Source organism: Epinephelus fuscoguttatus, linkage group LG12 (assembly GCF_011397635.1).
Source record: "Epinephelus fuscoguttatus linkage group LG12, E.fuscoguttatus.final_Chr_v1".
Taxonomy (NCBI): Eukaryota; Metazoa; Chordata; class Actinopteri; order Perciformes; family Serranidae; genus Epinephelus; species Epinephelus fuscoguttatus.
The window spans coordinates 4,277,326-4,299,920 of NC_064763.1; the positions used below are offsets into that span (position 1 = coordinate 4,277,326).

General features: G+C 39.3%; 1 protein-coding gene across 3 annotated transcripts; it reads right to left on the bottom strand.

The window, feature by feature from the left end:
• Nucleotides 1–811: 811 nt before the first annotated feature.
• LOC125898023 (calpain small subunit 1-like) lies at nucleotides 812–11,737 on the bottom strand. 3 transcript variants are annotated; one of them, XM_049591630.1, is made up of 11 exons: nucleotides 11,587–11,737; nucleotides 10,411–10,467; nucleotides 10,032–10,062; nucleotides 9,850–9,942; nucleotides 8,418–8,475; nucleotides 8,167–8,231; nucleotides 7,257–7,329; nucleotides 5,900–5,974; nucleotides 2,996–3,112; nucleotides 2,812–2,870; nucleotides 812–2,702 (listed from the first exon to the last, which is right to left on the bottom strand). In XM_049591630.1, exons 2-11 carry the CDS (start codon nucleotides 10,455–10,457, stop codon nucleotides 2,676–2,678), a joined length of 645 nt encoding a protein of 214 aa, XP_049447587.1. In that variant the 5' UTR covers nucleotides 10,458–10,467; nucleotides 11,587–11,737; the 3' UTR covers nucleotides 812–2,675. The 3 variants fall into 3 exon arrangements, with proteins under 3 accessions (XP_049447587.1, XP_049447586.1, XP_049447588.1); XM_049591629.1 differs by having other exon boundaries at nucleotides 5,900–5,978; nucleotides 7,261–7,329; nucleotides 11,587–11,736; XM_049591631.1 differs by lacking the exon at nucleotides 11,587–11,737 and adding an exon at nucleotides 11,475–11,559 and having other exon boundaries at nucleotides 5,900–5,978; nucleotides 7,261–7,329.
• Between the last annotated feature and the right edge of the window lie 10,858 nt (nucleotides 11,738–22,595).

The following is a 22,595-nucleotide window of genomic DNA, read 5'->3' on the forward strand; positions in this document are numbered from 1 at the left end:
GTTCCTAGAGTTAAAAGACATTTCCTTACTTATTGCAAACCCCTGATGTTAGCTTCCTCCGCACCTCAAAGTTTATTTCCTACCATACCATCTGTGGCAGCCTGGCATACAAAAAAGCTCACATACTCACCCCAGTTGTAGGTATGGAGTCTGTGCACATTCTGAATGAGCACGTCATAGGCAGGAGGTCCCTTAAGTAGTAAGCCATGTCATTGGCCACCAGCTGGGTGAATAAGTTGTTGACTGGGCTCTCATGGTCAGCATCATGCAACAGTTTCACATGAGCAGCAGCACCACATTCCTAGGAGACCATGCAGCAACCTTTGAGGCTAAAAAATGTAGCCAATGCGACAGTGCACCCATACACATACCTGGCTGCTCCAACTGTCATCTCGAACATCTTTCACCAATCATTGCCTACAGAGCAGCTCCACAATTTTTACTTGATGACATCACAAATTTGAGTTTTAGCTCTCTACCTGTTGGATTTGGGAGAGAGCTGTTTGTTTACCAATAGTTTTTGGACTGTCTTAGACCATATGAATAACACATGAGGTTTGAAAATGGCTGGAGTTCCCCCTTAAGGTTGGTTGGATGGGTGGATATGTACCTCTGAAGCATGATTACCATCTTTTAAATACCACTTGAAGCAGCATTAATTCCAATTGCAAAATCATGGCTTTTTCAGTCATCTGAATGGTCCAATAGCAGATCCCAGTTCAGTTTAAATGAGAATCCACTACTCACTGACTTGTGTCTGAAAGTAGCTAGCAACAACTGTTAGCGGTACATCAAGAATAAAACTGACACATTAACATATCCTTTTATTCCAAATATGGCACAGGTATTTTTTTTACCTAGCATTTTCAGTAACACATTGATGACTGTGGCCATAACAACATGGTTAAAAACACTTAATGATGGCATCTTTATTATTTACTGCATGCATTAGTGGCATACACATATTTCATATATTTTCAATTTACACATTGTGCTGGCATTTTGAAGAAGTACACAGTGATAAGTAAACTGATCATTAAAGTGAAACATACAGAATGTTATGGCAAAGTTGCATTACCAGCACTGAACGTTAAATGGCAAAATATTAGATTATATAAAATATAAAACTTAGGACGTTCATGTAAATTACTGTTACAGAGGAGAAAGCACTGGGATTCCTGACCACTGTGTAAACAGTGCAACTGTGATGCAAAAACCATGTGCATGCAATCAGCTGAGGTGCAAGTGAACCATAATTTAAACATCTGCCTTACTTTTTATTACCATTTTAACAAAATGCTGAGCTGTGTAACGTCGTTTTATTTCTTTGTTTATTTTAGTGAACAAGAATCTCCGGTCAGTGGGCCTGAGGTTGGGTTCACAAAAAAAAAAAAACTGAATATGACTGTGGTCTAACAGAAGTAAAACTGTAGATATACAAAGCTGTCTAAAAGTCTCTGCAAGGGTCCACCCATACCTCTGCCTGTGTTAACCAAATTAGACCTCTTCTCGGGGCTGCATAGTGTGTGCAGACTGACTGACAGCCATTTCCCCAACACTCCTGTTAGTCTGGTGCACCTGTTAGGGTGGGAAATGTCATACCCATATGATTCTTATGAGTAAAGGTGACTTGTTGACCTCAAGTAATTCTCAGAATAGCTTCACCCAACACCAACCTGTTCACCTGAGCATTTACCCAATGAGCATAACATAACGTTCTAAAATGGGTTCATAGTTAAATTCTCTTCAAGGTCCTACACATCCTAACAAAAGGTAAGTAAATCCTCTGCTCAGATCAGAGTTGGGTGGAATGTTTCTGAGAATTTGCAAGGTTATTAAAGTCCATTTGCTGATATGAATGCTTAATGTTTAGCAGAAATAACAGCAAAGAGATGGAGATGTCAATCCAGCCATCTATACACGTCCACACAGTTCTGAGGATACAACTGGGCAAAATAGGTGAACACAACTGTTCAGGTGGCCATTCAACTGAAGAAACATGATCAACCAAGCTACAACTTCACACCATCAACCTGTAATCACTCCAAAAGAAAATGTGTGTAAGATTTTTTACAGGAGTGAGGTAGGCTTTCCTGTTTTTGCCTGCAGGTATACCAGAGTTGTCAGAAGGTGTTGAGTCTTTATTGACTTATTGTCCGACGTCAGCATTTTAGTATTAAAAGTTTCAGAGCAAAACTAAAACTGGTCTCTCTGCAGATTCCTCTGACCGATAATCTTTGTGAAATCAGCCCCAGCCACATAAGACCGGGACCTTACTGCTTTCCCATTTGGAAACATGAAACATGTTGATGTTGGCCTGCCTCCTTTCGGGCCTGAGGAAGATTAAAAACAAATGCCAAACTAACGGACCAAATGCACCAACCTATTATCATCTTAATGCACTTCAGTCATGTTTTGATCCTTAGATATGGGTGCCATTGTGAGGGCAAGTTGGGGCTTTTCGTGATTACTATTATTTATAATTGTCTTGTAAGTATAATGGAACCATGAACAATCCCACAACACTTGCATTGCATTAACATTCATAATACGCCTGCACACAAAGGGTATTTGCTGAATGACAGGAAGTTGTAGCGAAGGTTGAGAAAATATTGTGTACTGTGTAAACAAACAAAGTGGTTCCTTTTAACAAGCAGGGGAGCCATCATCTGAACTCATGAGTACATGGTCAACTGAAGCCACTGCAAAGACAAGAACATAGATGACTTTAACAGTGAATGTTTACTATCGACTGAATCAAATGTTCATAAAGAAACTCACTGATAGTCAAGATAATTGAGATCAGTTTACCTCCTGAATGTTGACTTTGATAGTCCCATTGTTATCCTTATCCAGGGTTTTGAAGGCACCTGAATCAGAACAGATGTTAAGCCAACAGCACCTTCGGTTTATGACACAATCATTCTTATCACACAGATAAAGCTGCTAAACTAATGAATAAATCCATTTGTTTTAACTGATCTTTCAAACTTACGGCACATGGCATCCAGCCTCACAAGGCAGCCAATGTAATTGTCAAAATCCATATTGCCATTTTCATCGCTGTATCTGCGAATTATCATGTTGAACAGCTGGTCATTGAGGGGGAAGCCTGAGGAACAGATGAAACCATTGTCTTTTAATATAACAGCATTTACACAAAGGGCACATAAGCATAAGTTTAATTTCCTGAAAGTTGGGATGTTGTGTAAAACAAAAACAGATGCAATGATATGCAAATCCTTTTTGACCTATATTCAATTGAATACAGTACAGAGACAAGACATTAAATGTTCAAACTGATAAACTTTATTGTGTTTTGTAAATGTGTACTCATTCTGAATTTGATGCCTGAACATGTTCCAAAAAAGTTTGGACAGGAGCATGATTACCACTGTATGACATCACTTTTTCTTTTAACAACCCTTGGTAAGTGTTTGGGAACCGAGGACAAGGTGAAAGGGAATTTCTTTCCCATTCTTGCTTGATAAACAACTTCAGGTGCTCAACTGTCCGGCGTTTACGTTTATTGTATGTTGTGCTTCACAATGCGCCACACGTTTTAAATAGAAGACAGGCCTGGACTGCAGGCAGGTCAGTCTAAAACCTGTAATCTTTCAGAATGTGCCTCACTGTCTTGCTAGAATAAGCATGGACATCCCGAAAAAGACGTTGTCTAGATTTCAGCATATGTTTCTATAAAATGCATGTACCTTTCAGCATTCGTGGTGCCTTCACAGCTGTGCAAGTTACCCATGATGCCATGGGCACTAACACACCCACATACCATCACAGATGCTGGCTCTAACTTTAAGCTGGTAACAATCCGGATGGTCCGTTTCCTCTTTAGCCTGGAGGACATGACGTCCATGATTTCCAAAAACAATTTGGAATGCGGATTCATCAGACCTCAGCACACTTTTTCAATTTGTGTTTGTCCATCTCAGGTGAGCTCAGGCCCAGAGAAGTTGGTGGTGTTTGTGGATGTTGGTGATGTCTGGCTTTCACTTTGCATGGCAGAGTCTTAACTCACATTTGTAGATGCAGCGATGAACTGTGTTTACTGACAATGGTTTTTCAACGTGTTCCTGGGCCTATGTAGTAATATCCTTTATACAATAGAGGTCAAAGGTCAGAGCCATTCAATGTTGGTTTTCTTTGCTTCACATGCAGAGATTTTTCCAGATTCTCTGAATCTTTTAATATTATGGATTGTAGATGGTGAAATCACTAAATTTCTTGAAACTGCGTTGAGAATTTTTTTTTTTTTTAAACTGTTGAACTATTTGCCCACGCAGTTTTCCACAAAGTGGTGAACCTCGCCCCATCCTTGCATTTGAACAACAGAGTTTTGAGGATGCCCCTTTCATACCCAATCTTGATACTTGTTGACCTGTGGAATGTTCACTGTGTTTTATCTCTCCCAGTCTTTTGTTGTCTTTGTCCCAACTTTTTTGGAATGTGTTGCAGGCATCAAATTCAGAGTGAGTGTATATTTACAAAAAATATAAATAAAACAAAATAAAATAAAATAAAGAGTAAAGGTTACCAACATTAAATATTTTATCTTTGTACTGTATTTTATTGAACAAAGGTCAAAACTGATTCACATATCATTGCATTCTGTTTGTATTTGCGTTTTACACAGCATCCCAATTGGGGCTGTACGAACAACTGGTATGATCTTCAAATTAGGGGTGGGCAATCTGACGATTTTAGATTGTGATTGATCTTGAGGGTCTCCACAATACACTTTTAAGGTGAATTGTAGGGATTGCAGTATTTGATTTCCTCCCAGTTCTGTTTCCAGACTTTGTATAACCAATCTGCACTCTGTGTACAAACCAATGGAATTATAATCTGGACTATTTTAAAATTAATTCTGTATCTTTTTGTGTTACCTTTTTTTCTATGGGGCTAGAAAAAATATATAGTATATCTCCTTAACATTTAAATTGTGTTTTATTATGCCACCAACAACTATAAATGATTTTTTTCCCTTATCCACTGCAAGGGTCCTAAGGACAGAGGGATGTCGTATAATGTAAAGCCCTCTGAGGCAAATTGTGATTTGTGATATTGGGCTTTATAAATAAAATTGATTGATAATAACAAAGTAAAGAGACTGTGAACTGAGAGACTGTGAGAGAATATACCATGTGTTTATAAAAGTGAGTTTCACACTGGTTTTATACAAGTTTACTTTGGGCCTCAAAAATGTTCTTTGGCCAGTGGGGGCCAGTGCTTGAAAATATTGGGCGTCTATCCCTGATAATGCATCACAGTTTAATTGTTCTATCTTGTGAATAAAATCTGAATCTGCAACGTAATCAGTTACATGTCACAGTCAAGAAAATGTACTGTAGTAGTACATTTTCTTCTGATTTACAGGTAGACAGACGTACACAGTAAGTTAGTAGTATACTGCTGGGTTACGTATTTTTGAAGTACTTTGAATGCCTTTAATGCTACAATGAGTTAGATAATGATATAATTTAATATTTTACATATCTCAACGTCATATAGCTGTTAAAGAGTTGAGAACACTGGCCTTTATGGGATAACAGAATTATACCAACAGGGACCGAGCCAAACCTAACAAATTCCACATTTTACAGACTAACAATGATGGTTAAATGATCAAATTTACATGTAGGTTTCTGGCATATGAAACAACTGTCCAATTCAAACTTTGTTGAAAACATGTGCAGCCACATGACTGTTGCCTGTTAATCAAGAGCCCATATGTAAGTTCTTAGTGCAGCCATGACTACTGCTTTATCTGTGGCTCTTTTTACTGTTATAAATTAAGTTTTGTTTTGCCTGCATCTTACGGTGGCTGTTCAATAACTTAAACAACAATAGGTGAAATGAAAATATAAAATAAAAAAAAACTCACCAGCAGCTCTGAAAGCGTTAGGCAACTCATCTGCGCCAATGACACCAGAGCCATCTGTGTCATAGGATTTATACACTCCCTAAGCAACAAGAATTAAAAGTATTAAAAGCATTGAGGTCATGACAGTTTCCTGTTAAGCTCATCCATGATCCATAAACCTATATACCTCTAAAGAGCAGGGAAAAAAGTTTGTCTAAACAACCTACAAACAACTATATAAAAAATTGCTTTAAAGAACTTTTTTTCAAACTGAATACCATTGTAATAAATTACATACTTTTCTACATCTTTAACTGGAAGGCTTAATTGAACAAGCACCAAATACATGTGCACATCACTGACAATGTAAAGCCCAGTTCAGACCAAAGATTTGTGACACGATAAAACCATTTTAGAACGTGGCAGAGCAAAGTTGCAGCAGTGTGAACTGGCCAGTCTGAGCTCGACTCAAGCCGGCTGATGGTGTCACCTGCAACTCAGCTGGTCAAATTGCCGGCAGCTGGTTTAAGATTGTAAAGCACGTCACCTGTTTCAACAGCCAATCAACTTGTAGTGAAGTTTGCTGGTCAAGTCAAAATGACTGTAGACAGAGAATTTGCTTACTGCGGCAGGTGCTCCGTTCCCACTGAGCCCTCTGTTTCTGTCCTCATGGTGAGCCTAGGTCGCTGCTGCTGTTTACTGTATGTGCCCCCTTGACACACACATATTCTTACTGACTGATTAACTCTTGCTGATTATTTATATTATAGTGGTGTATTTACTGTGAATGCAGTCCATCTGATGCATGTTTTTTTTTTTCTCGTCGTTTCATCACTACTACAAATTCAGCTGTAGCCAGTATCTCACTATCACTATCCTCATTCATATTTTAAGAAGCTACAAAATTAAATCTGGTTACAAAGTAAGCCTGAAAAGCTGGAAATCAGAAAGGAAGTACAGAGAGTTGTTGCACAGAGATGATACGCTGTCTCATCTGGTTGCATTGGTGTGAACCGGCAGGTTTTTAGAACATTGCAGAACAGCACATTGCAAGAAGTTCTGTTCTTGTTGGGAATCTTTGGTCTGAACTGGGTGTAAGAGTTATCGATTGGAAATTAAAAGATCTGTTCTACATTAATAATGTAGGCCCTTGAGTGAACATATAAAAGTTTATGCCTGTGTAAAACATGGCTGTTAATAAAGCTAACAAGTTTGGCATACTGAACAAGTACTTTATAACATCAGTAAACTGCTCATATTGTACAGACTTTTAATACAGTTTCTTCTGTGTTCACTATTACTGGAGATGACTGACACTGACCATCATAAATTAACACAGAAACAGATGCATGGGACAAATAAAATGGGCCTGCTGTACTTGCCTGCCATTTCTTTATATTGTTCCAGAGGTGTTTAAATTCGTGAAAGCCAAGTTTTCCAGTGCTGTCACTCTGAAACAGCGTCAAGGACAACAGACTATTTTTTTGGCTCCAGCTTAGACAAACAGCCGCATTACTTGTGGACACACTGTATTTGCCCAAGGCGTGTTTTTATTTGCCTTCCTCATTCATGTGTTTTAGAACTCAAAGTAGGGAATGAATGCCAACTTGTTGTCCGACTTGTTCACAACACTGCAGTTGGGGTTTACACTGCAAATAACATGTATTACATAACTCCTACTAAGCTACTTTTGCACTGTTTTCCAGCTAAATATGCAATTAAAATTGATTACTGATACATTTTCCAGCTTACATTACAGAGATATGACCCTGTTTGCACGAGCCAAAGATATGGCCATGTTCAGACCTGGTATTAACATGCGCCCATTTTGATACCCATTTTTGATCATAAAGAACACCACCACATTTGGTCTTTGCAAACGGAAAATTATGGAAATTATGCACGTTTATTGTTATATAGATCGAAAAAGTGAAATCAGATCATAAATGGTCACTCAAGGCGTCTAGGATGCAGTCTATGCCAGGTGTGAACAAACAGACCTGTCCACTTGTGACTGGCTCACCCAAGTCACATGTTAATACCAGTTCTGAACAGGGACTTGAACTCTTTAGAAAGTTTCACCTCACTGCTGCGTCAATGGCCCCTTGCTTTTGGAAATCAGAGGATTGGAAGTTCAACCCAATAGTGAAAATTTCTTTTGACAGCTAAATCATGGCAGTAATGTCCCTGTATGTTGCAGCCTATGATGGAGTCTGTTTTTTTTTTTACTGTGCTGTCATGCCTCCTGGATTACACAACACAAAGCCTACTAATGAGAGAAAGGATACATCCATGACTGCCACCATGCTCCTACAAGACTCAATGCTGAATCCATCTGTCTTTAGGTCTCCATCTAAAATACAAGAAAAACAGTCATTTACCATGTTATGTATCTCTATTTTAGATAGATCAAAATGTGTAAATATTGTTAAGGGCTAAATCTGACCAGATTATAGCAGACCACAAAGAACTACAAGAAATACACACAGGGATGTATTAGAGATAGACACTAAATATGACACATGCAAACATGTCTTACGCTTCGAAATGATTCTGTTTAGGATGTTCATCAGCTCAGATGGGCTCACTTCCATGTCCTGCATGACAAATATTTAACAGCTGAACATCACAAAGTCAGCAGAAACCTGTACAGACACTCAACTGTATGGTGTAGCAATATACACACATGCAGCAGACAGTGTGGTTACTAGGGCTGTGTGATTAATCGGGTTTCATTTTCAATTATGATTTTGGCTTCCCTCTATTTTCACAACAACATTATTGACATACAATGACTTTGTGCCACATGACAGGTCTAGCAATGTTGCTCCGGTTTTATCTTTTATTTTGTAAATCAAGTCCCAGTCAATGTGCTCGGCCCTTGTGCCCAAAGTCCAATGAGAAGTTTCAGCGTGAGTTGAAAACAGCGAGTCACGCCTATCCGGATGTTTTGAAACTTTGTTGACAGAACTTGCAAGAAGTAGGGTTGGGTACCAAATCATAATACAGTTCTGTTTCTCATTTTGGTGCCAAATTGTGTGTAGCGAGAGAGCCTGAGTGACGGTGAGCAGGGTGTGAACATTTGTCAGTAAATGCTGTAACTCCTCAGGACCCAAAACAATTTCCCATGTCTTGCTTCCATCTGCTGAGTTAAGTGATGGAAGTTAGTCTCAAAGTTAGCAAGCTACGTCAGCCACCCAGTGGAAACTGACCGGGCTCACTTAAGATGGACCAACTTTTGTCATTGTAGTGACAATCTCAGCCACTCTTAAACAAATCATGGAGAAACGTCTGGCTGCTGAGTCTCTCCTGAGTTAGGTAGATGATTATTGATCCCAACTCAAAATTTATTTTGCTGTTATTAGTACTGTAACTGCTGTGTAGTGCTAAATGATTGTTGATGGGTTAGGTATTATTTATCGTGTAAATTTGTTAAAGGTGTTTTGTATTTATCCATGTTTATATAATTAAGTATATTTAAACTTTGAGGAGCTAATATATGGTTCAATTTCAGTTTAAATTTGCCTATGCATTAAAAAAACATTCTCAAATGTCACTAACCATCATTTGTGCTTTATTTGTCTTACAAAGTATCAGTTTAGGCACCTGTACCATTTTTACAGCAACATTTTCACACCCTAACAATACCCCACCCTTGAGAGAAGAAGGGTTGAGAATAAAAGTAAAACAAACTCTGTGGTGTGCAAACAATTTGGTTTTGCGGAGTCAGACTTGATAGAAACTACAATTATGTGCAACATGTGTTACTTGGTCGTGGCTGTTGTTTTTCCGTTCAATTGTATGATGTTGTCAAAGCCAGTTGGTATTTCTGTTAATAGTTAAATAATTATGATTTCAACTTCAATCAAAATAATTGTTATTATTATTTTTGCAATAATCAAGCAGCCCTAGTGGTTACTGCAGAAAACAACAGAAATTCAAAGAGAAGCACAGGTAGACATATCACTCACTTCTCCAGCAAGTTGCTGGAAGACTCGGCGGAACTGTCTCTCCTCCTCACTCTCATGCTGCTCTGCAAACACAGCTGGCCTGCGCGGTGGAGGCTGGAGGACAGAGTCACAGCAAACATTACAATCCTGCATGAGAATAGTGATGATCTGATAATATTGGTAATATAATGACTGTCACTCACAGGGTCACAGGGCACAATCTGGTCCATGTTGCTACAAAGACAGGATCAAAAATGAAGAGAGAAGTTAAGTTACTGTTTACTGGTGCACAGTAAAAATGCTCTGTTCTTTCAGCATTGGATTGTGTTGTGCTAACTGGCTAACTAGCATCAAGATGGTCTTCCAATTTCCCTTTTACAATGACAAATACAGACTACCACTATCTGCTGGTGCACAGAGTTACTTCTGCTAATGCAGGTGCAGAACGTGTATTCACGAGCAACTTTTTGGGCAAGACATGCCATGTCAGCCAAAGGAGCAGGGGGCCTTCATCGCCACTAGTTCCCTGAAGTCTTGAAGGTTTGATGTGTCTGGGTCTTTAGACTATGTGCAGATTCTCACCTGACAGCCTCAATGACGCCGCTGATAAGTCCTTTGACAAAGAACATCTTCTGTCAACTGTGAATGCAAAATACAACATGATTTATGTTAAAAAGATTTCCACCACACATCACCTGAGTCGTTTCATGGAAACATTCCTAGACTAAACAACTTCAGCACCCGCGAACCATGGTTTAATGCATGTATCTATCATGTAAATAGAATGAAAGTTATTACATGTTGCTAGAGTTATGCAAAAAAAGGAAAAGATTTTAGGCATGAAACTGATTAGTAACTGATTAAATCATAATTCCAATGTGCTGCAGTGTTTCCTCTAAATAGGAGATGTGTATCTTGTCTGTAAATTAAATCGTCTGATGCTTGAGGTCTGCTCAGTTTTAGTGAAAATATAATAGGCCTAACAGAGCTATTTACAATAAGAATTACAAAGCAGAAGAAGATGACTAACAAACAACACAAACATAATTAGACAATACATTGTAAATGTATGTCAACTATCGCAAAACTGCATAGGTCGAGCTCGTTGTTCATCGAGAGATGTTATGTTCCTTGTTTTCTTCGATTACGCAGTCTTATAGCGGCGCACCCATTAACGTTACCCCCTCTGAAAATGTTTCCTGTTAAGCTAACATCCAGATTGACACAAACACGTCGGGTTTAAATGGTTACCTTGGTTTATTATACGTTCATAATGGCATCTTTGAATTTTTAAACGCCCACTTGTAACGTCAGAAAAGTAAAATGTCCTTGGGTAAACTTGGATAAGTTAACGTGCTCTAACCATAACGTTAGAGCTACGGTGCTATATTCCGCTCCACAGTTAGCATTATGTTAGGTTAGCTTAACGTTATATTACTGACCCCAATCCATTACGGCTGCCTTAAACCATTTGAACATTGTCTAAACCGTGCAATCTTAAATGCAAGAGTATGATTTTAAGCAAGAATTTACTGACGATATCCTGTAAAGCAGCTAACGCTAGCTAACTTACGCGTTAGCTAAGCTAACATTGAGCTAATTTAAGTGGCTAGGTGACAGTGCGTTATCTGACAAATTCAGCAAACCTTGGAGTTACCGTAAGTGACAACTAACGTTATCTGCATTAATGCTACATGCTACATGGGAGTTTAACGTAAACGATACTTGAGCCATCTAAAACTCGACGTTTGTATCTACCGTAAGGCAATAGCCCTTTGAAGAGTAGGTGGTACAATCGGTTCCGTGAGTTGCTCAACACTCAGCTGGCCCGAGGGTCCGTCAACACGCCCCAACTACTGCTACAGAGAGGAACTGGAATGCGAGAGCACATATGTGCAAGAGGAGGTCTCACTGTTGTTTCCGCCTTTGCTTCGGGTTTCAGTAAGGGACTGTTCTCTACTTGTCAGAGGAGGGGGTGGCTGGGGTGTGGCATTGTTTTCTTTTTTGTTTGTTTGTTTATGACCCTCTGTGAAGCTACAAATATTTTTCATTGAGCCTCCTCCCCGAGCCACTGGCGGAAAATATAATCTCTCAATTCAGTTCAGTTCAGCTCAATTCAATTAAATAGAACTTTATTTATACCAAAGGAAATTATTGTGTCAGAGGATGCTTTAAATTACTGTAACACAAATTATAGTAACAACAATTAAAATTCACAAACCAATAACAACCAGTGGGTTTCTTGGGTCAGAGTCACATACTAGGCCCAGTTTTTAAAGTAGGCCTATAGTAGTATTAAGTATCGGTCAAAAATATTCAAAATATACAAGATATAAATTGCTTAAGGAGCAAAAAACAAAACCAAACACCAGTGCCTCATAGAATAACAACAGAAATAAGTACTAAAAATGAAATAAAATGGTGGAGAAATGCAAATTGCATATAGAAAATAGAAGTAGTATGGCACATGATTTTGATTTTGAGAAAAGTCAAAGTCCATTTATTTGTCTCCCTTGGGAGAAATTTGGATTGGAGACAGGGTACTGCTGCTTTAAACAGCACGAAACTTACAAACAAAAATACATAAAAGACACTAAAACATTCAGCATCTAAAAAAAAAACCAAACATACATAGGCCTACTGGTAACCAGATAGGGACCAATGTGCAAAAAGATATTTGCTCACCTGAGCTGTGCAATTTGCCATGCCTTCTCGTTGAAGTTAAAGTGCTGGTACACATTAGAGTGCTGGTACATATTTAAAGTAATGATTCACATCAAGGTGCTAGTACACATAAGAGTGCTAATACACCATACACAGATAATAGTACACATAAAGGTGTTAAATACACCGTACACAGAAAAAAAAGAACACATTAAGGTGCTACTACCGTATGCAATACACAGTACACAGTACCTGCTTACATTTGCTCATTAATGAGCTTGACTGACAACGGGACAAAGGAATGTTTGTACCGGTTGTGAGAAAATGATATTGCATTACATTGACAAGTGATCATGATATTGAAAAGTAATACTGCACATGATGTTGAGAAGAATATTACACAAGATATTCAAAAGAAGCAGGCTACATCACATAAAAGGTGTAGTGCACCTAATGTACTGTAGGTGAATATTATGTGTCCTTTGTTTCAGCTCCCCTCCCTATAGAGGCAGGGGTTATACAGTTTGATGGCCACATGTAGAAAACATCTCCTGTGGCATTCTATGGTGCTCTATCTCCACCATAAATTAGTTATAAAATTTTTAAAACTTTTGTTGTTTGAAAGTTAAACTGAAGAGTAAGTCCTGGAGTAGAAAAAAGCCTTTGTTTTTGACTCTAGTCGTGCATCCTGGTTAGTTAGTGCAAAGAGTTTATTTTTTGCCAAAATTTAAATCAGATGTAGAATGATTTGATTTTGATGATCTAATCACTAACAGTAGCTTAGTCACACATGATGTGTACAAGGACAGTTGAAAATTTGAAAATCCAAGAATAATCTCTGTTTTTACTGTTTCTGGCGATGATAAATTAAATAATGTTGTCGATTTTTAAAGAAAACATGCCTTCTAAACCAGGTTTGGAGGGCATTTTGGACATGCGCAGTGTGAAAAAGGTCAACATTGATAAGTTAGGTCAGCCAGGTTATACTGTGTAGGTTCAGACTTTAAACTCCACAATTACACATTTTGTTATTGTTGAAAAATATAGCATTATTTGTCATGAAGTTTGTATCATCAAATTATGCCGGAGTTCATTTTTGACGGGCATTTAGGCTACAGTATTTCCAGAGACGATTTATCTCTTCATAGCTTTATCATCTTTGTTGTACATCGACTTTCTTCTTTGAATATCTCTGTTTATGTATCATTATCCACTGTTGTTTCTGTGCGGTATGCCAACTCAGTTACCCTAAAAGCATGTTTTTTCTACCATCTGGTGTGGGATTTGAAGCTGTTTCACAAACTGTACCATGCCTGTATTGATATAACGTTCTCAAAGATAATGGGTGCGTTTCGAATCATATACTTTTTATTTTTACTTTTAGTAGGTAGCCTACTGCATCTGCCATTGAAAATGATGTACTTTTCTTGCGGTATGCACAAAATCGGTAGCCTACATACTACTTCCTCATAACGTTGTTATTTTGCAATAAGTAATGACTGCATTGTAGCTAACATGTTAAATTATATTCTAACATATTATATTCACAATAGTAAAATAACATAGGCTGTGGATTTCTCTGTCATTGTTATTCAATAGGCTTTTTTTTTTTTTTTAAAAAAAGAAAACCTTTTGTCGATGGTTGTATTTCTGATTACTTAATTCAATAAACAGTTAATAGGCTATTCCTAATATTACTAATTGACTGGGCATCAGTCATCTGAATACACTGTCATTCATCAAATAGACTCATTCGAGATGAGCCAGGGCTACACAGATTCGATCAGTGTGTCCAACTTCATCCCGACTTGCTCTGATGTATTATAAAAGTGGACGGCGATAAAATTGCGAGAATGAGGTGGCCGCAGTTTTTACAGCCAGGCGCTGCAGTTGCTCTCCACCGACTGCACCGACTGGCTCTCACCTGACCTAGCAGCTGACTCAACAATATGACGTTTTAGATAAACTTTTAATTTTTGTTGAATTGAGATTTATTTGTCTTATTTGAAGGCTTATTCTGTTAACAGAATACATGTGTGACTGATGGTGAAGTTTAGTCGTAAGTTTAGACATTCATCATAAGCTATATGTAGTCAGCTGTAGGCCTATATTAACTAGGGATGTCACAATACCAAAAATTTAGTAGTCGGTGCCGATACCAGTAAAATTACACGATTCTCTATATCAAAGTCGATACCGAGATGCCATGTACTTAAACAAGAAATACTTTATTAAAATATTTGCATATAGAACTAGAAAAGCACTCAGAGAGTGCAGACCTCCGCTAAGTAGTTGATATTCCCTCCCCCTCTGCATCAGATTTTGCAGCCTGCATCACAATTAGGTTATTTGCATCACTATCATTATTAGGTTATATATGCCTTCACCATGGAGACACTGTGGTGTATTTATGTCGTTTTTATTTTGTACCAACACAGAATATAATGTTTTTTTGTATTTTTCACTTTCTTTTTTTCCAACACAGAACATTAATTTCAACTTTAGTATTACAACAATATTTAGCAAGTAGAACTAGACGTGCTTTCTGGCCACCAGATGGCGCTATTTTCACCGTCTTTAGAAATTGGAATTGCTGCTGAGGCTGTCAGACGATAGACTTATTTATTATTTTATCCACTTTGCTTCAACCGATCACCACCAAAATTTTATCATCTGTTCCTTTTCCCATTATCCACCTTTCCTGAAAATTTCATCAATATCCGTTCAGAACTTTTTGAGTTATTTTGCAGACAAACAGACAAACAGACCAACGCCGGCGAAAACATAACCTCCTTGGTGGAAGTAATAACATTTCTTTCAACAGATTGATATTATTTATATTTTTTCTTTTTCTCTTTACCTATTTTTCGTTGTGAAAAACATTCATCAACATCCATAAACTCAGTAAACTATTTAAATATTTACTATTTAAATCACAGCATTTGAGCCAACCACAAGAATGTGTGGAATTTCGTTGGTTTCATTTATTGTTTGTCCTGTCCCGGTGCAAGCGGCGTTTTTTGACGTCCGTGGTCCAGTTGTGGAAAAATCAAACGTCCCAGTACAATAAATCAAACGCACCCCAACCGCTGTGTTTCGGAAGTAGATGCACATGCGCAGTCACGTACTTCTGCAAGTGAAATCCCTGATTGTTAGTTCACACGCAGCTTGTTCAATCTGTTCTCTGTGTTGTTGAAATTAAACAAAATAACATGGAATATATCTACTTATTATGCTATTAATTTTAATTGGGATATTTTTGATGAACTGAATGACATTTAACGGAGTGTTGCATGTGTCGAAGGCTGGGCTCATAGGAGACCACTGGACTCTCTGTAGGCATGGACTGTAACGCTATATGGCGTATACTGCCCCCATCAGTTCCGTAAGAGTCATAGCACTGATTCTTATGCTGGTATTGGTTCTTCCGTTTTTTTTTAAAAAAAAGAGTATTGCTGGGTTTTCTTCATCATGGAATCGAAAGGTATTGCAAGTATTGGTTCTCATGACATCACTAATATTAACACTGGACTGTTTTGATGATTGAACTGGACTGGAGTTGAATGTTTTCCCTCTCCCCTCAGAGGATACAGTTCCAACAGATGTTTGGAAGATGAAGCTTTTACGTGTCTTAAAAAAGGCAGTTGCTCACAAGTGACTAAATTAGACTATAGCACGTCATCTCACCAACATAGTTTAACAGCCTGGTTGTGGTGGTAATGGCGAAGTCATGTGACCAGGCTGTAGTTTATTTATAGCCTAATGTTAGATTTTTACTTCTGGCAATTGCATTTAGGCTTAAAAAATGATAAAGTTTCGACCTGCGCTTACAGATTCAACCTTTTTTGCATGGCATAATAATGGCCTGAAATGTTTTAATGACCTTTACAAGGATGGTTTTTTTTTTGCAACTTTACGGATCTTTCAGGAGAATTTCATCTCCCTCCCTCTCATCTTTTTCGATACTTTCAAATTAGACACTGCGCTAAAGCTTTGTTTCCAGTTTTTCCCTCCTCACCACCGAGCCTACAGTGGGATGAGCTTCTAAGCCACGACCCACTTCAAAAGTCACTCATCTCTAAAGTTTATAATGAAATTATGTCTTTTGATTCCTCACCAGTTACTAGAGTCAAGGCTGCTTGGGAACGAGAACTGGGTCTGAACTTGGAGGATGACTGGTGGGACACTGCTCTTAAAAAAAATTATACAAGCTCAACCTGTGCCCGTCTCACACTTAAACAGTTTAAAGTTCTGTTTAGCGTCGATTTCTCAAAAGCTCAACTGTCACAAATCTATCCCAGTATCACTGACAATTGTTGTAAATGTCATGCTTCATCCTGCAATTTAACCCATATGTTTTATTCTTGTTCTCTACTTTCTTGCTTCTGGCAGAATTACTTTGATACCATGTCAAAAATACCTTCAATGATCCTAACAGTCTCCCCCCATGTCGCCATATTTGGGCTCCCAGAAGACCATAAGCGGTTTAGCTACCTCTAATCAATTAGATATTTTAGCTTTTACTTCCTTACTGGCAAGACGCCATCTCCTTCTTCACTGGAAGTAAACTAAAGCTCCCTCTAGCACTCAGTGGCTCAATGACACTATGTCTTTTCTAAAGCTGGAGAAGATATTCAGTGAAAGGTAACTCTGATAAATTTTATAACAAGTGGCTTCCCTTTGTAACATTCTTTCACTCTCTACAGTCTCTGCCCCCTGATTGATGGACCCCCCACTCCCTCTCTCTCTTTTTTTTCTGTTTTTTGGCTTTCTTTTTATTTTTATTCACACTGAGTAGCTTAAACACTTATTCACGTATTCAATTATTACACACTAGTATCCTTATTTATTTATTTATTTATTTATTATTCTTTCTCAAATTGTGTATTGTTTCTTGTTTCGCCGGATTATGTTCTCATGGGCCAAAAAAGGGAAAAAACATCCTAGGAGGAAGATGGTATGTCTTGCTCTTCATTCATCAAGATGCACAGTATTTCTATTGTATCAATATGTTTATATTGTGATACAGATGTGATGTGATACTCAATGTAAATATGCCTTTGGTTCCTGTTTTAATGTGCCTTAACTCCTAATAAAAATATTAACAAACAAAAAAAATCAATCAATCAATCAATCAATCAATTTTATTTATAAAGCCCAATATCACAAATCACAATTTGCCTCACAGGGCTTTACAGCATACGACATCCCTCTGTCCTTAAGACCCTCACAGGAAAAACTCCCCAAAAAAACCCCTTTAACGGGGAAAAAAAACGGTAGAAACCTCAGGAAGAGCAACTGAGGAGGGATCCCTCTTCCAGGACGGACAGACGTGCAATAGATGTCGTACAGAATAGATCAACATAATAAATTAACAGTAATCCATATGACACAATGAGTCAGAGAGAGAGAGAGAGAGAGAGAGAGAGAGAGAGAGAGAGAGATGCAGGTAATGACAGTAGCTTACAACAACATTAATGAAAGTAATAATATTATAGTTATAGTTCTGGTTACTGCGGTACAATATGTTGAAAGTATGTATTAATATCTGGCAGTATACATGTGTGACAATAATCATATGTGTATAATAACAGAAGAAGTATGACTAATGACTAATGATGGCAGCAGCAGCAGGAGGCATCTGGCGGGACCACGGCAGCAGCACAACCACACACGTCACGCTGTCCAGGCACCGCTGCGGTATGAGTTAATCTGAGAGACAGTGGAGCACAAAGGCTCCGGAGAAGAAGCCGAGTTAGTGACATCCAGAATGGCCGGGTTAGCTAGATGCAGTAATAGGATACGAGAGAGAGAGAGAGAGAGAGAGAGAAGGAGAGAAGGTGCCCGGTGTATTATAGGGGGGTCCTCCGGCAGACTAGGCCTAAGTCAGCCTAACTAAGGGCTGGTACAGGGCAAGCCTGAGCCAGCCCTAACTATAAGCTTTATCAAAGAGGAAAGTCTTAAGTCTAGTCTTAAATGTGGAGACAGTGTCTGCCTCCCGGACCGTAACAGGAAGATGATTCCACAGGAGAGGAGCCTGATAGCTAAAGGCTCTGGCTCCTGATCTACTTTTGGAGACTTTAGGGACCACGAGTAACCCTGCGTTCTCAGAGCGCAGTGTTCTGGTGGGATAATATGGCACTATGAGCTCTCTAAGATATGACGGAGCTTGACCATTTAGAGCTTTATAAGTTAACAGTATGATCGCGTTTCTTAGTTCCTGTTAGTACACGTGCTGCTGCATTCTGAATTAGCTGGAGAGTTTTTAAGGACTTACTAGAGCCACCAGATAATAGAGAGTTACAGTAATCCAGCCTTGAGGTAACAAAAGCGTGGACCAATTTTTCTGCAGCTTTTCGGGTCAGGATAGGCCTAATTTTCACAATATTACGCAGATGAAAAAATGCAGTCCGTGAGGTTTGCTTTAAATAAGAATTAAAAGACAAATCTTGATTAAAATATTACTCCGAGGTTTCTTACGGTAGTGCTAGAGGCCAAAGCAATGCCATCTAGAGAAACTATGTCATCAGATAAAGAGTCTCTGAGTTGTTTGGGGCCAAGAACAATAACTTCAGTTTTGTCTGAATTTAACATCAGGAAATTGGTGCTCATCCAAGTTTTTATGTCTTTAAGGCAATTATGGAGTTTAGTTAATTGATTACTTTCTTCTGGCTTCATTGATAAATACAACTGAGTATCATCCGCATAACAATGGAAATTTATAGAGTGATTTCTAATGATGTTACCTAAAGGAAGCATATATAGAATAAACAGGATTGGTCCGAGCACAGAACCTTGCGGAACTCCAAAACAAACTTTAGTACGTAAGGATGGTTCATTGCGAACGTCAACAAATTGAAAACGATCAGATAAATAAGATTTAAACCAGCTTAGTGCTGAACCTTTTAAGCCAATTAAGTGATCCAGTCTGCAGTAGAATTTGATGGTCAATTGTGTCAAACGCCGCACTAAGATCTAATAAAACAAGTACAGAGACGAGTCCTTTGTCTGAAGCAATCAGAAGGTCATTTGTAATTTTAACTAGAGCTGTCTCAGTGCTATGATGCACTCTAAATCCTGACTGAAATTCCTCAAATAAATTATTATCCTGGAGAAAATCACAGAGCTGGTCTGCGACTACTTTCTCAAGGATCTTTGACATAAAGGGAAGATTAGATATTGGTCTATAATTGGCTAATACCTCTGGATCCAGGGTGGGCTTTTTTAGCAGAGGTTTAATTACAGCTATCTTAAAAGAATGTGGTACATAGCCTGTTAATAAGGATATATTGATCATATCTAATATATGAGTGTTAACTAAAGGAAAGACCTCCTTAAGTAGCCTAGTTGGGATGGGGTCTAAGAGACACGTTGATGATTTGGATGAAGAACTCACTGCAGTCAATTCTTGAAGAGAAATTGGGGAGAAGCAATCTAAATATATATTAGATTTTACAGCTGTGTTTGAGGTTAGATAGGTACTATCTGAGGGCAGGAGGTCATGAATTTTGCCTCTAATAGTTAGAATTTTGTCATTAAAAAAGCTCATAAAATCATTACTGCTAAGGGCTAAGGGAATACAAGGCTCAATAGAGCTTTGACTCTCAGTCAGCCTGGCTACAGTGCTGAAAAGAAACCTGGGGTTGTTCTTATTGTCTTCTATTAGAGCTGAGTAATAGTTTGCTCTGACATTGCGGAGGGCCCTCTTATAAGTTTTGAGACTGTCTGTCCAGACTAAACGAGATTCTTCCAGTTTGGTTAATCGCCAATTCCTTTCAAATTTTCGCGATATTTGTTTTAACTTACGGGTTTGACAGTTATACCAAGGAGCGAACTTTCTTTGCTTTTTTAACTTCTTTTTAAGAGGAGCTACAGAGTTGAGCGTTGTTCGTAGCGAGCCTACGGTGCTATCAACAAAATGATCAATTCGGGAGAGGTTAAAGTCGGCACGGGAAACCTCTGTTACTGAAGGTATTGGTATTGAATTTAACGACGGAGTAATCTTTTCCTTAAGTTTTGCGACAGCACTATCTGATAAACATCTAGTATAGTAACTGTTGCTGAGTGGCATGTAATCGAGTAAAAAGAAATCAAAAGTAATCAGATAATGATCCGATAGCGAGGGATTCTGTGGAAAGATAAAAAAAGATAAAAGTGGTTAAATAAAATGTTTGTTTTGAAGGGGATATAAGTACTTATAGTTCGGAGTCCTCTATCATATCGAGATTATCTCCCCACCCAGTAATTAAATCATAACTATGATAATTATCCCCATCTGTGATAATCAACGTGGAAAATTAACAAACTTTAAGACACACCACTTTACATGGCTGGCATGCGCCAGGCTATAAAAGCCCCATCTTGCGCATTCACTCACTGATTCATTGATTTCCACCTGTCAGAGTCGACGTGAGAGCAGCAAGAAAAGAGAGAGAAGTTAAGCGTTTTCTCCAATTAGGTTGGAGAGCTGGCCTTTGCAGGTCCCTCTCGAGGGTAGCTAAACGCTATTTCTTCTAATAAGGAGTGAAACAGTTGAGAGGGGTGCCATATCCGTATATTGCAGCTGTCTGTTTACGCATGGTTTAGACATATCAGCTCACTCAAGCCTGACTTACTGTGCGTTCCCACCAAAAGATTCAAAATCGCCAGCAGTCGCTCAGATCACTGGCACCGCGCTGCCTGGCAGCTCTGGCAGGGCTTGCAGAAGGCTGCCAAGGGGCGGTGCTTTCAGGCAGAAGATCTCTTTCTTTCTTTCTTTCTTTCTTTCTTTCTTTCTTTCTTCTTTCTTTCTTTCTTTCTTTCGCTGTCCCGCCTTGAGAATATTCACGGTCTGTAACGGGCTGCTGCTCGCTGCTGCTTCGGCGGCGGCGCTGCTTATTTGCATAAAGTTGAGCTTCTCTCAACTTCAGCTTGACGCTCAGGTTGTTGGCATCGCGCTGCTCACGGTCGCTCACTGCAGCCGACGCGAGTGACGCTCTTCGTCGCGAGTGTTCATTGAAAATGAATGGCTGCTGGCTGCTTATGATGCTCATGAATCTTTTGGTGGGAACGCACAGTTATGGTACATTCACACCAAAAGCGTCATGTGCGCCAGTGGTCGCTCAGGTCGCTGGCATCGCGCTGCTTGGCAGCAGCTCCAGCAGGCGCTTGCAGCGGCCAAAGGGGCGGGGCCGGCTGCTGCAGATGTGTCCATCAAGGCTTACACGGCTGTTCACTTTACAAGGATGAACAAATATATATGTCTTCACTTTGTATTATCCATGACTTTCATTACACAATTAAAATAACGCTAATAAACACAGTCAATATAGAGTCCTTTATAATTATGATTTTACTCTCCTGTTAGCACGTAGGACCACTGAGAAATGTAATTGGTGGTAAATAAGTGGGAGCTCTTTAATCGCACTTTCGGAAGCCTGCTTTGTACTGCATCGGCGTATTTGCTGAGGCAACACAGGGACCGGAGCTGTCGGGCCGTCTGGGTCCACAGAGTCCTGCAAACCCAGCAACTCCACGGTGAATTTCACCGGCTCGTACAGCTCCGGGAGAGCCCAGACCTCCGTACCCGAATCCCGGTCTGCAATTGGCTGCTGCTTCAGCAGCAGCGCTGCTCATTTGCATAAAGTTCAGCTTCTCTCAACTTCTACTTGACGCTCTGGTCACTGGCATCGCGCCGCTCGCTGCAGCCGACGCCCCTGACACCCTTTGTAGCAAGCGTACATTGAAAATGAATGGCTGCCGGCCGCTTATGACGCTCATGACGCTTTTGGTGTGAATGCACAGTTAGTCAGAGGGCAGTGTGCTGCGTCCCTCTAGGAGGTCGTTGCTGGCTCAGATTCGACCAGGTCGGGGGGGCAGCTTGCGACGTTCCTCGGGGCTTTAGTTGCCTGCTCGACCCGACAGAGTCGGGGGGCAGCTGGCGATGTTCCACGGGGGTTGAGTTGCCTGCTTGAACCCAACGGAGTCAGGGGGCAGCGAGTGGCTTACCACAGTTAGCCATCGAGAGGTGTAGCTGGTTTTCTGGTTCGCACCTTTTTTTTTTTTTAATCCTTTATTAATAGACTTGACATTGCATTACATTAAATGCAATTGTAACAACGTAT

Coding starts and splice junctions, on each gene's coding strand:
- LOC125898023 (XM_049591630.1), bottom strand. CDS start 10,457: ATGTTCTTTGTCAAAGGACTTATCAGCGGCGTCATTGAGGCTGTCAG. Junction 10,063..10,410: donor GGCGTCATTGAGGCTGTCAG/GTGAGAATCTGC, acceptor CTGTCTTTGTAG/CAACATGGACCAGATTGTGC. Junction 7,330..8,166: donor GCATGGTGGCAGTCATGGAT/GTATCCTTTCTC, acceptor ACGCTGTTTCAG/AGTGACAGCACTGGAAAACT.